The sequence below is a fragment of the Ylistrum balloti genome, unplaced genomic scaffold, assembly GCF_031769215.1.
Source record: "Ylistrum balloti isolate Yb309-2 unplaced genomic scaffold, AGI_CSIRO_Ybal_v1 Utg370844, whole genome shotgun sequence".
NCBI classification, from domain to species: domain Eukaryota; kingdom Metazoa; phylum Mollusca; class Bivalvia; order Pectinida; family Pectinidae; genus Ylistrum; species Ylistrum balloti.
Window position 1 is genome coordinate 314,077 of NW_026782486.1, and position 15,262 is coordinate 329,338.

General features: G+C 35.3%; 1 protein-coding gene across 1 annotated transcript; it reads left to right on the forward strand.

Moving 5' to 3' along the window:
* Nucleotides 1–480: 480 nt before the first annotated feature.
* On the forward strand, nucleotides 481–12,810 carry LOC132559042 (set1/Ash2 histone methyltransferase complex subunit ASH2-like; the record flags this gene model as incomplete). The annotated part of the gene is made up of 11 exons (XM_060223649.1): nucleotides 481–534; nucleotides 1,002–1,096; nucleotides 1,725–1,803; nucleotides 2,777–2,866; nucleotides 4,234–4,322; nucleotides 4,712–4,803; nucleotides 11,302–11,397; nucleotides 11,671–11,742; nucleotides 12,070–12,157; nucleotides 12,283–12,352; nucleotides 12,593–12,810. Coding segments are annotated over exons 2-11 (988 nt in total), but the record flags the coding sequence as incomplete, so codon positions are not given.
* Between the last annotated feature and the right edge of the window lie 2,452 nt (nucleotides 12,811–15,262).

A 15,262-nucleotide genomic window follows, 5' to 3' on the forward strand; every position in this document is an offset into this window, starting at 1 on the left:
CGAATGTATATGATATGAAGTAGGCGGTTTTCCCTGATATAATTTCATGCGGTCAGGGTCGATCCGAGTTTCCTGAATTATGTCTTGACCATTACTTATGCACAACGGGTACATCTAAAATAAACGCAACCAATAATCTTGTTTCTATAGATCTGTGATTCAGTACGTTGATGAAGGTGACAGTGTCATTATCGATGAATCAGAAGGTGTCATCGAGCACCTGCTACCAAAATATGGTGGAAATCTCGTCTCATAAGTAAATCACGTGACTATAGGTAAACACCACCAACACCTGAACTGCTCATATATCAACATCATGCCATCCATTCGTGAATTAACTATGTTCCTCTTATTATATCCGCTGCTATGCATCAAATTAGATTGAAAGAAAACTCCGAAAAAACATTTGATTTTCTACTTCCGGTGAAATCTTAACTTAAATCTCGCGAGAGCATCATTTATTGACAATATGGAGGACAACGCGGGAGACAAAATCCCAGAGCCGGAAAAAAATGATAATTTATCTCATCAAAGGTCATTAACGAATAATTTGGTCCTTCTACATGTTTCACCTTGTTGTTTTCACGTGTAGCGTAACTTTGAGCATACTTTAAGTAATTCGTTTGCGGTGACGTAACTGGAGTAACTGCTTACAGGTTGCAGCAGCTGAAGTGAAGGCTATTTTTGCAGAACAAAGATGCATTGTCAGCTTATCGAAGTCAAATATGTACTTTTTTCGCCACCTTAATAGCTTTGATCAATGAAACTAGAGATAATAATATAGACAAATATACATGTTATGATGCTCTGCAGATGCGACGAAGACTTAATTTTCAGTGAAGGGGGGTTACTCCCCTTGACGAATGATACCAATTTCCTTGAACTTTTAGGTTTGCATGTAGAAATACACACGCAAACATGTTTTTTGAAGATGCGATTTAGGTCTAGATGTAATGAAAAACTGAATCAGAATGAAAATGTTTATCTTTTTAATATTTTAGGATGGAAATTAATATGGATACCTCCATTGGTGATACTCCTGTTCAAACAATTACAGGCACCGCAGATTCTCAAGATAGGTCAACAGTAGATCAAGGTAAACTATTAGATAATTGCATGCCCATATAATTGTAATGGTGAAGTTCCTTCTTTTGAATGAAGTCCATAAAGTATTTTCACTTTACTAATATGTAAAATTACTTGAGTATATTCTATAACAACATCACTAAAATTAACACCATAATTCGAGTATATTCTGTAACATCATTACATGAATATATTCTATAACAACATTACTTGAGTATATTCTATTACAAAATTACTTGAGTATATTCTATAACAACATTACTTGAGTTTATTCTATAACAACATCACTCGAGTACATTCTCTAACACCATAACTTGAGTATATTCTATAACAACATTACATGAATATATTCTATAACAAATTACTTGAGTATATTCTATTACAACATTACTTGAGTACATTACATAACAACATTACTCAAGAATAAGGGGAGCTAACTGATTTCAGCTATAGATAGAAGAACATATACTAGAATATTATGACAAAGTCTCTAAACCCTTTACATACATGTCCCTGATTTATACATATATTAATTGGTAGTTTTGCTGCATCACACTCTTACATGTTTCTGCTTCTTTTACATCCAGGAAACTAATATGATGCCATTTGTAGCTAATTTACTGATATATCTTTTTCAGTTGTCGCACAGAATCCTGGAGCTGGAACAAAATTAAATTCTGGAGAAAATCCACCAGACACCTCATCACTGTGCTATTGGTAAAACATCTTTTTTTAAGTTTATTTTTGTTATAACCATTTAAATTTTTGCAAAGTTAAATGGTAAATATCAAAGACTTGATTAAATGTTTTTCTCAATGGAGTGTTAGCAATTTCACATTCACATAATTTCACATTTTTGAAAGTCATAATTTCTGGTCTGCACTTTGTGTCACTGACCCATTAGTGTCCTTGACTCATGTTAGTACAACATTCACCACACAGTAACTACTAGCTATCTTTGGTGATGTAGCAATTTTGTAAATATATAAATGATTTTGATATTTGTTTTGATTGAAGAAAGGTAAGAAGGAAAAGAATGGGTGAGAAATTCAATGACATGACCTGTCACATGGTACATGTGACGTTGTAGTGTTACTTTGACCGACACTGTCTAATTTGATACCTCATAATATAGTACTGATTTTTCACAATACCGATACCCTAAATTGAAATTTTTTATACTAAACACTAGATATCGTTCTACATTAGCTTGAGTTCATAAAACTGTTGAAATAAAACAAAATTAATGGAAATTCCTCACAGAAGGACTTTGTTTCTGTGATAGTCAATCCTATATGTACTTACCTCCCTGGACATGTTTGGTGCTTACATTTGATGATATGTGTAATCAGTTCCATATATATACTTGTGTGAACATTCTTACATACACAAGAGAATTATGCAGATATCATCTAAATTGATAAAATGATGAATCCCATCAACCATTCAGCAGTACAAGCATATTTATTAACTGAATGACAAGGGAGTTTGATGTTCAGATTTCCCATGTGTTTTAAATATGAAGGACTGAAGGTGAAAATCATTCACCTACCAGGACTGGCAGAACAAAATTGTAATTATTTGTAGCATACAACATGTTGATATTTTTAGCACACCATCGGATGATGCTAGTATGCATTGTATAATCAAGCGAAGTATGAATTCATTAGGATTTGTTCTTCCATTTCAGCGGAAAGGGAAGAAATCTTGGTACAGTGGAGTTACAGTGTGGATTTTGCTATAAATGGTTCCATTCTGAGTGTATTGGCTGCTATATTGGGTATACAAATTTAATTCATTAATAATGGTTGAAATTTAATTTACAGTGCTATCATGAGTACAGGTCTGTAGCAGAACACATTTGCTTGTCAAAATTGAGAAAATGTGAGATTAATGGTAATCTTTGCTGTTATGTCTGTTTTAAGAAAAAAAAAGAAAAAAAAATGCCTTGTAGTCTCACATTTTTAAGGCTCGATATGAAAGTTCATAGGTAGATAGATCTCAACAAGATGAAGGGTTTTGCACAAGAATTATAACTCTTATCGCACTTTGTTATTTTTCATTCTTAAATTTTGCCCCATGCGGGGAGCATAACCGGTTCCTGACGGCCCTTGTTATACAAAAGCAGTCAGAGAAAAATAAATCTGAATTCCTAATGGGAAGTCATGTTTTGATTATTAAACTCACTAGAAGTAGTGCCGTGATATAATCATTGTCATCTAAGATTAGTTTCGTAGTACTTTTTTATTTCAGTTCTGACAGTTACAAATTTGTGCATATTTAAGTTACTTTATACGCTGGAGTCAAGAACAGCTAAAATTGATAGAAATGCTTCCCTAAACTTTGGCTGGATGGAAGACAACTGGATCAGACTGTACATGAATCTACATCACTCAATGAAAGGCTATATTGATCCAGAGATCTGTTTTTCACAACTAACAAAACAAAGAAAATACTAATGTCTAAACAGAGTCATAATTCAAGCACAAAATTGATAAAACTAGGACAAAATGGTAAACAAAAGAAAGGTTTACATAGAGACTCCTGAAAAAAGTACAAGCTGAACAGGATTACATGTTCCACAGGGGCAATCATACCTGCTTCATCGACAACACTTGCCATTTAACGTTTAAACTGAAAATTAATAAAACATGATGTGACAATCTTCTTTTATAATTTAGCTTGTTGAGGATGATCTATATGTTTATATTGATTGTTTTTAAAGCAAAACAGAAACAATGAAATAAAACCAAACATATGATGGTGTGGATACTGCAGCTGTTTTAAAGAAAGTGATAGCTATTTCTGTATATTGTTATGGTTGTAAAGGCTGTTCAAATTCTGAATTCATTATTATATTCTAAAACTCCAAATGTTGACTAACAAATTCAAGCTGCAGTCTAGTATGTATTGGAGAGGTGGTAATCCAAGCTGGGGTCTAGTATGTTCTGGAGAGACAGTATCCCAAGCTGGGGTCTAGTATGTTCTGGAGAGACAGTATCCCAAGCTGGGGTCTAGTATATATTGAAGAGGTGGTAAAGTCTTTCTCAGAAGATTGAATTACATCAAATTAAAAGACCTTTACTGCAGCATGAATTACCATCTGATTTATAAACAAAATCCATTACATCCTGAGTTTTGTTTCAGAACCTGTATCCCTTTTATGACAAATTACCAGTTTTCCTGCAAGCAATGCAGTCCCAACAGTTTGGAATATTTCAACAGAAAACAAGCAAGTAAGTGAATTAATGTTGTGTTCTGTTTGTGGAAACAAGGGTTGTTCAGCATATCAATAAATTATGTTATCATGAAACCTTCAATAATTATTGAGATTTGAACCATAAACACTGCTTGGTATTTATAGAAACATCCACTAAACATTATTTATTTTCATGAATGCTTTAGTGAACTTTAATCCTTTTCACTTTATGATGAATAGATTATCAATTGTTTGAGAAAGGTTGAGGAACAATAAAGAATAAATTGCTCTATGGAGTGCTTGGATTTTGATTAAAAGCAATTATACAAGTGTTACTGATTTCAAAATAAAAAGAAAAAAGATATGCTGAAAGATAGTCGGGAGTTGCTTCCTTTGATAGTAATTACTTTGCTTTTGTTTTTCTAGGTTTTACACAGATTTGTTACACCACAATTGCTAATTTAACAAACCAGGCCAGGAGCCGAGGAGAGGAAAAAATGTTGTTCTCAAAAGAGAGGGTATATACAAACATTTAACCTATCTATAACTGTTTAAATTTGGAGAAAAAACTGGTACAGTAAGATGTAGAGCTATAAAATATCATCATGGTGTCAGTTTTATATCACATGATTTATTTTCCTCGTCTTATCTGTGATGGAAACTCACAGATATGAGACTAAAGTTGCTTCACTTGTACTAGTGGTGTTGTCAGCATTTCACTTTAAAGTTTTGTGTTTAGATCTGCTGCTCAAAAAGTTCAAGTCCAAATTAACAAAACTGCCAGATTTTACGGTCCAGTAAGTCTGAAAATCATGGAAGCTGGGTGTATATCTAAAATGAATATTTTTTGAGATTTTGAAAAAAATATTTAAACAAGTACAGTAAAATATCAGGGAAGATATTGGAAATAGAGATATTTGGAAAGAGAGAGATTTTCAGGTGAAAATGAGATTTTTAGAGACAAATAATTAATACACTGTTGTACAAGATAGAGTGAAGAACTAATGTAATGTCTCTTTTAAATTTTGACTTTTTCTCATTGTCGTTCTTCATATATTAAAAGTATTTCCTGTCAAAATTGATTTATTTAGGAAAAACATCATTTAATGACACAATTTATCTACTTTGTATAAAATGATATAGGTAGTAAGAAATGAATGAAGTGTGATGATTTGGGGCTCCTAATTAGACTTGTATATGTACACTTCATCAGTCTACATGTGATGATTTGGGGCTCCTAATTAGACTTGTGTATTGTATATGTACACTTCATCAGTCTACATGTGATGATTTGGGGCTCCTAATTAGACTTGTGTATTGTATATGTACACTTCATCAGTCTACATGTGATGATTTGGGGCTCCTAATTAGACTTGGATATTGTATATGTACACTTCATCAGTCTACATGTGATGATTTGGGGCTCCTAATTAGACTTGTATATGTACACTTCATCAGTCTACATGTGATGATTTGGGGCTCCTAATTAGACTTGTGTATTGTATATGTACACTTCATCAGTCTACATGTGATGATTTGGGGCTCCTAATTAGACTTGTGTATTGTATATGTACACTTCATCAGTCTACATGTGATGATTTGGGGCTCCTAATTAGACTTGTATATGTACACTTCATCAGTCTACATGTGATGATTTGAGACTCCTAATTAGACTTGTATATGTACACTTCATCAGTCTACATGTGATGATTTGGGGCTCCTAATTAGACTTGTATATGTACACTTCATCAGTCTACATGTGATGATTTGGGGCTCCTAATTAGACTTGTGTATTGTATATGTACACTTCATCAGTCTACATGTGATGATTTGGGGCTCCTAATTAGACTTGTGTATTGTATATGTACACTTCATCAGTCTACATGTGATGATTTGGGGCTCCTAATTAGACTTGTATATGTATATACACTTCATCAGACTACATGTGATGATTTGGGGCTCCTAATTAGACTTGTATATTGTATATGTACACTTCATCAGTCTACATGTGATGATTTGGGGCTCCTAATTAGACTTGTATATTGTATATGTACACTTCATCAGTCTACATGTGATGATTTGGGGCTCCTAATTAGACTTGTATATGTACACTTCATCAGTCTACATGTGATGATTTGGGGCTCCTAATTAGACTTGTGTATTGTATATGTACACTTCATCAGTCTACATGTGATGATTTGGGGCTCCTAATTAGACTTGTATATGTACACTTCATCAGTCTACATGTGATGATTTGGGGCTCCTAATTAGACTTGTGTATTGTATATGTACACTTCATCAGTCTACATGTGATGATTTGGGGCTCCTAATCAGACTTGTGTATTGTATATGTACACTTCATCAGTCTACATGTGATGATTTGGGGCTCCTAATTAGACTTGTGTATTGTATATGTACACTTCATCAGTCTACATGTGATGATTTGGGGCTCCTAATTAGACTTGTATATGTATATGTACACTTCACTACATGTGATCATCTAATTAGACTTGTATATGTACACTTCATCTACATGTGATGATTTGGGGCTCCTAATTAGACTTGTGTATTGTATATGTACACTTCATCAGTCTACATGTGATGATTTGGGGCTCCTAATTAGACTTGTATATGTACACTTCATCAGACTACATGTGATGATTTGGGGCTCCTAATTAGACTTGTGTATTGTATATGTACACTTCATCAGACTACATGTGATGATTTGGGGCTCCTAATTAGACTTGTATATGTACACTTCATCAGTCTACATGTGATGATTTGGGGCTCCTAATTAGACTTGTGTATTGTATATGTACACTTCATCAGTCTACATGTGATGATTTGGGGCTCCTAATTAGACTTGTATATGTACACTTCATCAGTCTACATGTGATGATTTGGGGCTCCTAATTAGACTTGTATATGTACACTTCATCAGACTACATGTGATGATTTGGGGCTCCTAATTAGACTTGTATATGTACACTTCATCAGACTACATGTGATGATTTGGGGCTCCTAATTAGACTTGTGTATTGTATATGTACACTTCATCAGTCTACATGTGATGATTTGGGGCTCCTAATTAGATTTGTGTATTGTATATGTACACTTCATCAGTCTACATGTGATGATTTGGGGCTCCTAATTAGATGATTTGGGGCTCCTAATAGACTTGTGTATTGTATATGTACACTTTCAGTCTACATGTGATGATTTATTGTATATGTACACTTCATCATGTGATGATTTGGGGCTCCTACTTGTATATGTACACTTCATGTCTACATGATGATTTGGGGCTCCTAATTAGACTTGGATATTGTATATGTACACTTCATCAGTCTACATGTGATGATTTGGGGCTCCTAATCAGACTTGTGTATTGTATATGTACACTTCATCAGTCTACATGTGATGATTTGGGGCTCCTAATTAGACTTGTATATGTACACTTCATCAGTCTACATGTGATGATTTGGGGCTCCTAATTAGACTTGTGTATTGTATATGTACACTTCATCAGACTACATGTGATGATTTGGGGCTCCTAATTAGACTTGTGTATTGTATATGTACACTTCATCAGTCTACATGTGATGATTTGGGGCTCCTAATTAGACTTGTGTATTGTATATGTACACTTCATCAGTCTACATGTGATGACATGTGTATATGATTTGGGGCTCCTAATTAGACTAATTAGTGTGTATTGTATATGTACACTTCATCAGTCTACATGTGATGATTTGGGGCTCCTAATTAGACTTGTGTATTGTATATGTACACTTCATCAGTCTACATGTGATGATTTGGGGCTCCTAATTAGACTTGTGTATTGTATATGTACACTTCATCAGTCTACATGTGATGATTTGGGGCTCCTAATTAGACTTGTGTATTGTATATGTACACTTCATCAGTCTACATGTGATGATTTGGGGCTCCTAATTAGACTTGTGTATTGTATATGTACACTTCATCAGTCTACATGTGATGATTTGGGGCTCCTAATTAGATATTGTATATGTACACTTCATTCAGTCTAATGTAGATTTGTCCTAATCATTATGTATATGTACACTTCATCAGTCTACATGTGATGATTTGGGGCTCCTAATCAGACTTGTGTATTGTATATGTACACTTCATCAGTCTACATGTGATGATTTGGGGCTCCTAATTAGACTTGTATATGTACACTTCATCAGTCTACATGTGATGATTTGGGGCTCCTAATCAGACTTGTGTATTGTATATGTACACTTCATCAGTCTACATGTGATGATTTGGGGCTCCTTGTGTATTGTATATGTAATCATAGACATGTGATGATTTGCTCCTAATTAGACTTGTATATGTACACTTCATCAGTCTACATGTGATGATTTGGGGCTCCTAATCAGACTTGTGTATTGTATATGTACACTTCATCAGTCTACATGTGATGATTTGGGGCTCCTAATCAGACTTGTGTATTGTATATGTACACTTCATCAGTCTACATGTGATGATTTGGGGCTCCTAATTAGACTTGTGTATACAATGTATACACTTCATCAGTAATTACTTTAGACTTGTATATGTACACTTCATCAGTCTACATGTGATGATTTGGGGCTCCTAATCAGACTTGTGTATTGTATATGTACACTTCATCAGTCTACATGTGATGATTTGGGGCTCCTAATTAGACTTGTATATGTACACTTCATCAGTCTACATGTGATGATTTGGGGCTCCTAATTAGACTTGTGTATTGTATATGTACACTTCATCAGTCTACATGTGATGATTTGGGGCTCCTAATTAGACTTGTATATTGTATATGTACACTTCATCAGTCTACATGTGATGATTTGGGGCCCTAATTAGACTTGTATATTGTATATGTACACTTCATCAGACTACATGTATATGTACACTTCATCAGACTACATGTGATGATTTGGGGCTCCTAATTAGACATGTATATTGTATATGTACACTTCATCAGTCTACATGTGATGATTTGGGGCTCCTAATTAGACTTGTGTATTGTGTATGTACACTTCATCAGTCTACATGTGATGATTTGGGGCTCCTAATTAGACATGTGTATTGTATATGTACACTTCATCAGTCTACATGTGATGATTTGGGGCTCCTAATTAGACTTGTGTATTGTATATGTACACTTCATCAGTCTACATGTGATGATTTGGGGCTCCTAATTAGACTTGTGTATTGTATATGTACACTTCATCAGTCTACATGTGATGATTTGGGGCTCCTAATTAGACTTGTATATGTACACTTCATCAGTCTACATGTGATGATTTGGGGCTCCTAATTAGACTTGTGTATTGTATATGTACACTTCATCAGTCTACATGTGATGATTTGGGGCTCCTAATTAGACTTGTATATGTACACTTCATCAGACTACATGTGATGATTTGGGGCTCCTAATTAGACTTGTATATGTACACTTCATCAGTCTACATGTGATGATTTGGGGCTCCTAATTAGACTTGTATATGTACACTTCATCAGACATGTGATGATTTGGGGCTCCTAATTAGACTTGTATATGTACACTTCATCAGTCTACATGTGATGATTTGGGGCTCCTAATTAGACTTGTGTATTGTATATGTACACTTCATCAGTCTACATGTGATGATTTGGGGCTCCTAATTAGACTTGTGTATTGTATATGTACACTTCATCAGACTACATGTGATGATTTGGGGCTCCTTGTGTATTGTATATGTACACTTATCAGTCTACTACATGTATTGTATATGTACACTTCATCAGTCTACATGTGATGATTTGCTCCTAATTAGACTTGTATATGTACACTTCATCCTATGTGATGAGCTCCTAATTAGACTTGTATATGTACACTTCATCAGTCTACATGTGATGATTTGGGGCTCCTAATTAGACTTGTGTATTGTATATGTACACTTCATCAGACTACATGTGATGATTTGGGGCTCCTAATTAGACTTGTATATGTACACTTTCTACATGTGATGATTTGGGGCTCCTAATTAGACTTGTGTATTGTATATGTACACTTCATCAGACTACATGTGATGATTTGGGGCTCCTAATTAGACTTGTGTATTGTATATGTACACTTCATCAGACTACATGTGATGATTTGGGGCTCCTAATTAGACTTGTGTATTGTATATGTACACTTCATCAGACTACATGTGATGATTTGGGGCTCCTAATTAGACTTGTGTATTGTATATGTACACTTCATCAGTCTACATGTGATGATTTGGGGCTCCTAATTAGACTTGTGTATTGTATATGTACACTTCATCAGACTACATGTGATGATTTGGGGCTCCTAATTAGACTTGTATATGTACACTTCATCAGTCTACATGTGATGATTTGGGGCTCCTAATTAGACATGTATATTGTATATGTACACTTCATCAGACTACATGTGATGATTTTGGGCTCCTAATTAGACTTGTGTATTGTATATGTACACTTCATCAGACTACATGTGATGATTTGGGGCTCCTAATTAGACTTGTATATTGTATATGTACACTTCATCAGTCTACATGTGATGATTTGGGGCTCCTAATTAGACTTGTATATGTACACTTCATCAGACTACATGTGATGATTTGGGGCTCCTAATTAGACTTGTATATTGTATATGTACACTTCATCAGACTACATGTGATGATTTGGGGCTCCTAATCAGACTTGTGTATTGTATAAGTACACTTCATCTGACTGCATGCTCTGTCCCTTTTGTGACAAAATTCTTAAATATGCTGTTTCTAAAAACATTTGGAATGTTTTTGGGTTTGCTAAATGAACAAACAGAAGGTAATGATAAATTGTGTAGTGCTTACACGTCTAAGAATGATTATAGCATGCTGTGATATTGATCAGAGACTTCAATGGCAATTTAATGGTTTATAATTGATAAAAATATATGTATTTTTAATGAGTGACTCATCACAAATGTCAATATGCTTCTATCTCAGGAAATTATACCATACATTGAAAAGCAGTGGGAAAATTTGACAACAATGCCAAGGAGAATTAAGACAACATGGCACACAACAGTCACTAAAACTCTGGTAACTATACACCCTGTGTTGGTAATTATACAACCTGTGTTTGTAATTAGACACCCAGTGTTTGTAATTAGACACCCAGTGTTGGTAATTAAACGTCTTATGTTGTTATGGAGAATGGCTTTACTGCTTAAATTTCATGACAAAAATAGACGAATGGAATCATTTACATGTATTTCTACATTTTGATAAAAGTTCAGCTCAAATATAAGTGACTAAGTTTCAAAAAATATTATTTTGTTTCTGTGATGTATACCAGACTGTTGATATTTACAGACAAAAGAGACAGAACTCTTTTCGTCCTCTGAAGAAACAATAGGCGACCCTCTGTATGGCCTGGTCATGGCGGTAAGTAAAGTTTTAATCTGTAAGAATTTTATCAGATAGATACAGTTGTGGGTTTACACAATGTTACATGATGTGTGCATGACATCTTCAGGACAGGAGCATTTTCTATCGTACATCTGTGTGCACAATGTGCGATTGATTGGTGGTTGATATAAAAGAAATGACTTATGAATAAGTGTGAGATAGAGTTTATTTATTTTCTAGATATCTAATAATACAGTTGTGTATATTATCAAGCCATTTATTTACAGGTAACACACAGTATTGATAATACTGTAGCTATTACTGTATGAGAGGATTTTGAATATTTCTTTTATATTTCTGTAGGATTTGAACAAAGTTGGTCCTGGTTATGAATTATTGAAACAAAGCAGTGTTTTACAGACTGGACAGAAGACAGGGTCACTTGTAGACAGTGAGTTTCACATCACACACTTCTTATTGGTGGTTAAATTGTACAATTTCAATTTTTTTCATTTGCAAAGTTTTGTTAACAAATTTATTCAGCACTTACAGGTCTGTAATGTCATTATTTTCTAGGTAAAGGACGAGGAACAAAAAGGAAAGCACCAGACAGCATACAGCCTGTCGGATCCAGACTGAAAAGGAGGTCGGTTAAGAACTAAAATGATATATAAGTAAGGCCTACCAATATGAAATATGACATGAAGTTGTCTTTTCCTGAACAGTGATTGGATTTAACTGTATTTGGAAGAGCTAATGGTGGTGGATTATCTGTTGGCTTTTTATTAACTTTACCAATAGTTTGTCTGATCACTGAGTTATTAATGTTTTAGTTGTCTTGACATCTATAAGACATCCTCTAAACTTGTCTTTGTTTCCTGTGCAGTGATGTAAACACCATGGCCAAGCTTGCCCCTCATGGCTACCCATTAGAGCACCCCTTTAACAAGGATGGATATCGCTACGTCCTGGCCGAGTCTGACCCCCATGCACCAAACAGACAAGCTTTTGATGAGAGTCTGGACTGGGCTGGCAAACCTATCCCTGGATATCTGTACAGGACTTTCCTTGGAGCTGAAGTTCTTATGGCACTCAATGACAGAGGTACTGTCAATTGTCAATTAAGATACTTTAGTATATATATCAGTAGATAATAAGTAGTGATCAGTTCAATAATTCAGCACAATCTTCATCATTAAAAGTTCAGGTAGCATGAAACAGTTAATTAGCCTTTTACTTGATAGTACTGGGTATAGGTCATGTTTGAGATATAACAGATTGGTTGTGAAAAATATACCTTTACTTGTATATTTATTTATAAACATAACAATTGCAGTTGCAGTAGAAAATGAAATTGTTGAAAGATCACTAATTTTGACCCAAACCTACACCTTTGTAGAAACTGTGTACTACTATCTCTGGAAAACTATTCTCCCGGAAGTAAAATCTTCATTACAAAAAACATTAAAAGTTACCAACCTTGGTAGCTGAAAGTGTGAAACAGTTAATTCAGCCACACACGGTAATTCAGTATTTAGTGATTTATATATACAGCCTCATCAGGGCCACACATTGTAAACTCCAAGGACTGATTTATATATACAGCCTCATCAGGGACACACATTGTAAACTGTGTGGACTGATTTATATATACAGCCTCATCAGGGCCACACATTGTAAACTGTGTGGACTGATTTATATATACAGCCTCATCAGGGCCACACATTGTAAACTCCAAGGACTGATTTATATATACAGCCTCATCAGGGACACACATGTGTGGACTGATTTATATATACAGCCTCATCAGGGCCACACATTGTAAACATTTATAAGGCCACACTGTAAATGGACTTATATATACAGCCTCATCAGGGCCACACATTGTAAACTCCAAGGACTGATTTATATATACAGCCTCATCAGGGCCACACATTGTAAACTGTGTGGACTGATTTATATATACAGCCTCATCAGGGCCACACATTGTAAACTCCAAGGACTGATTTATATATACAGCCTCATCAGGGCCACACATTGTAAACTGTGTGGACTGATTTATATATACAGCCTCATCAGGGCCACACATTGTAAACTCCAAGGACTGATTTATATATACAGCCTCATCAGGGCCACACATTGTAAACTGTGTGGACTGATTTATATATACAGCCTCATCAGGGCCACACATTGTAAACTGTGTGGACTGATTTATATATACAGCCTCATCAGGGCCACACATTGTAAACTCCAAGGACTGATTTATATATACAGCCTCATCAGGGCCACACATTGTAAACTCCAAGGACTGATTTATATATACAGCCTCATCAGGGCCACACATTGTAAACTGTGTGGACTGATTTATATATACAGCCTCATCAGGGACACACATTGTAAACTCCAAGGACTGATTTATATATACAGCCTCATCAGGGCCACACATTGTAAACTGTGTGGACTGATTTATATATACAGCCTCATCAGGGCCACACATTGTAAACTGTGTGGACTGATTTATATATACAGCCTCATCAGGGCCACACATTGTAAACTGTGTGGACTGATTTATATATACAGCCTCATCAGGGACACACATTGTAAACTGTGTGGACTGATTTATATATACAGCCTCATCAGGGACACACATTGTAAACTCCAAGGACTGATTTATATATACAGCCTCATCAGGGCCACACATTGTAAACTGTGTGGACTGATTTATATATACAGCCTCATCAGGGCCACACATTGTAAACTGTGTGGACTGATTTATATATACAGCCTCATCAGGGCCACACATTGTAAACTCCAAGGACTGATTTATATATACAGCCTCATCAGGGCCACACATTGTAAACTGTGTGGACTGATTTATATATACAGCCTCATCAGGGACACACATTGTAAACTGTGTGGACTGATTTATATATACAGCCTCATCAGGGCCACACATTGTAAACTCCAAGGACTGACTGTGTGGACTGATTTATATATACAGCCTCATCAGGGCCACACATTGTAAACTCCAAGGACTGATTTATATATACAGCCTCATCAGGGCCACACATTGTAAACTGTGTGGACTGATTTATATATACAGCCTCATCAGGGCCACACATTGTAAACTGTGTGGACTGATTTATATATACAGCCTCATCAGGGCCACACATTGTAAACTCCAAGGACTGATTTATATATACAGCCTCATCAGGGCCACACATTGTAAACTCCAAGGACTGATTTATATATACAGCCTCATCAGGGCCACACATTGTAAACTGTGTGGACTGATTTATATATACAGCCTCATCAGGGCCACACATTGTAAACTGTGTGGACTGATTTATATATACAGCCTCATCAGGGACACACATTGTAAACTGTGTGGACTGATTTATATATACAGCCTCATCAGGGCCACACATTGTAAACTCCAAGGACTGATTTATATATACAGCCTCATCAGGGACACACATTGTAAACTGTGTGGACTGATTTATATATACAGCCTCATCAGGGCCACACATTGTAAACTCCAAGGACTGATTTATAT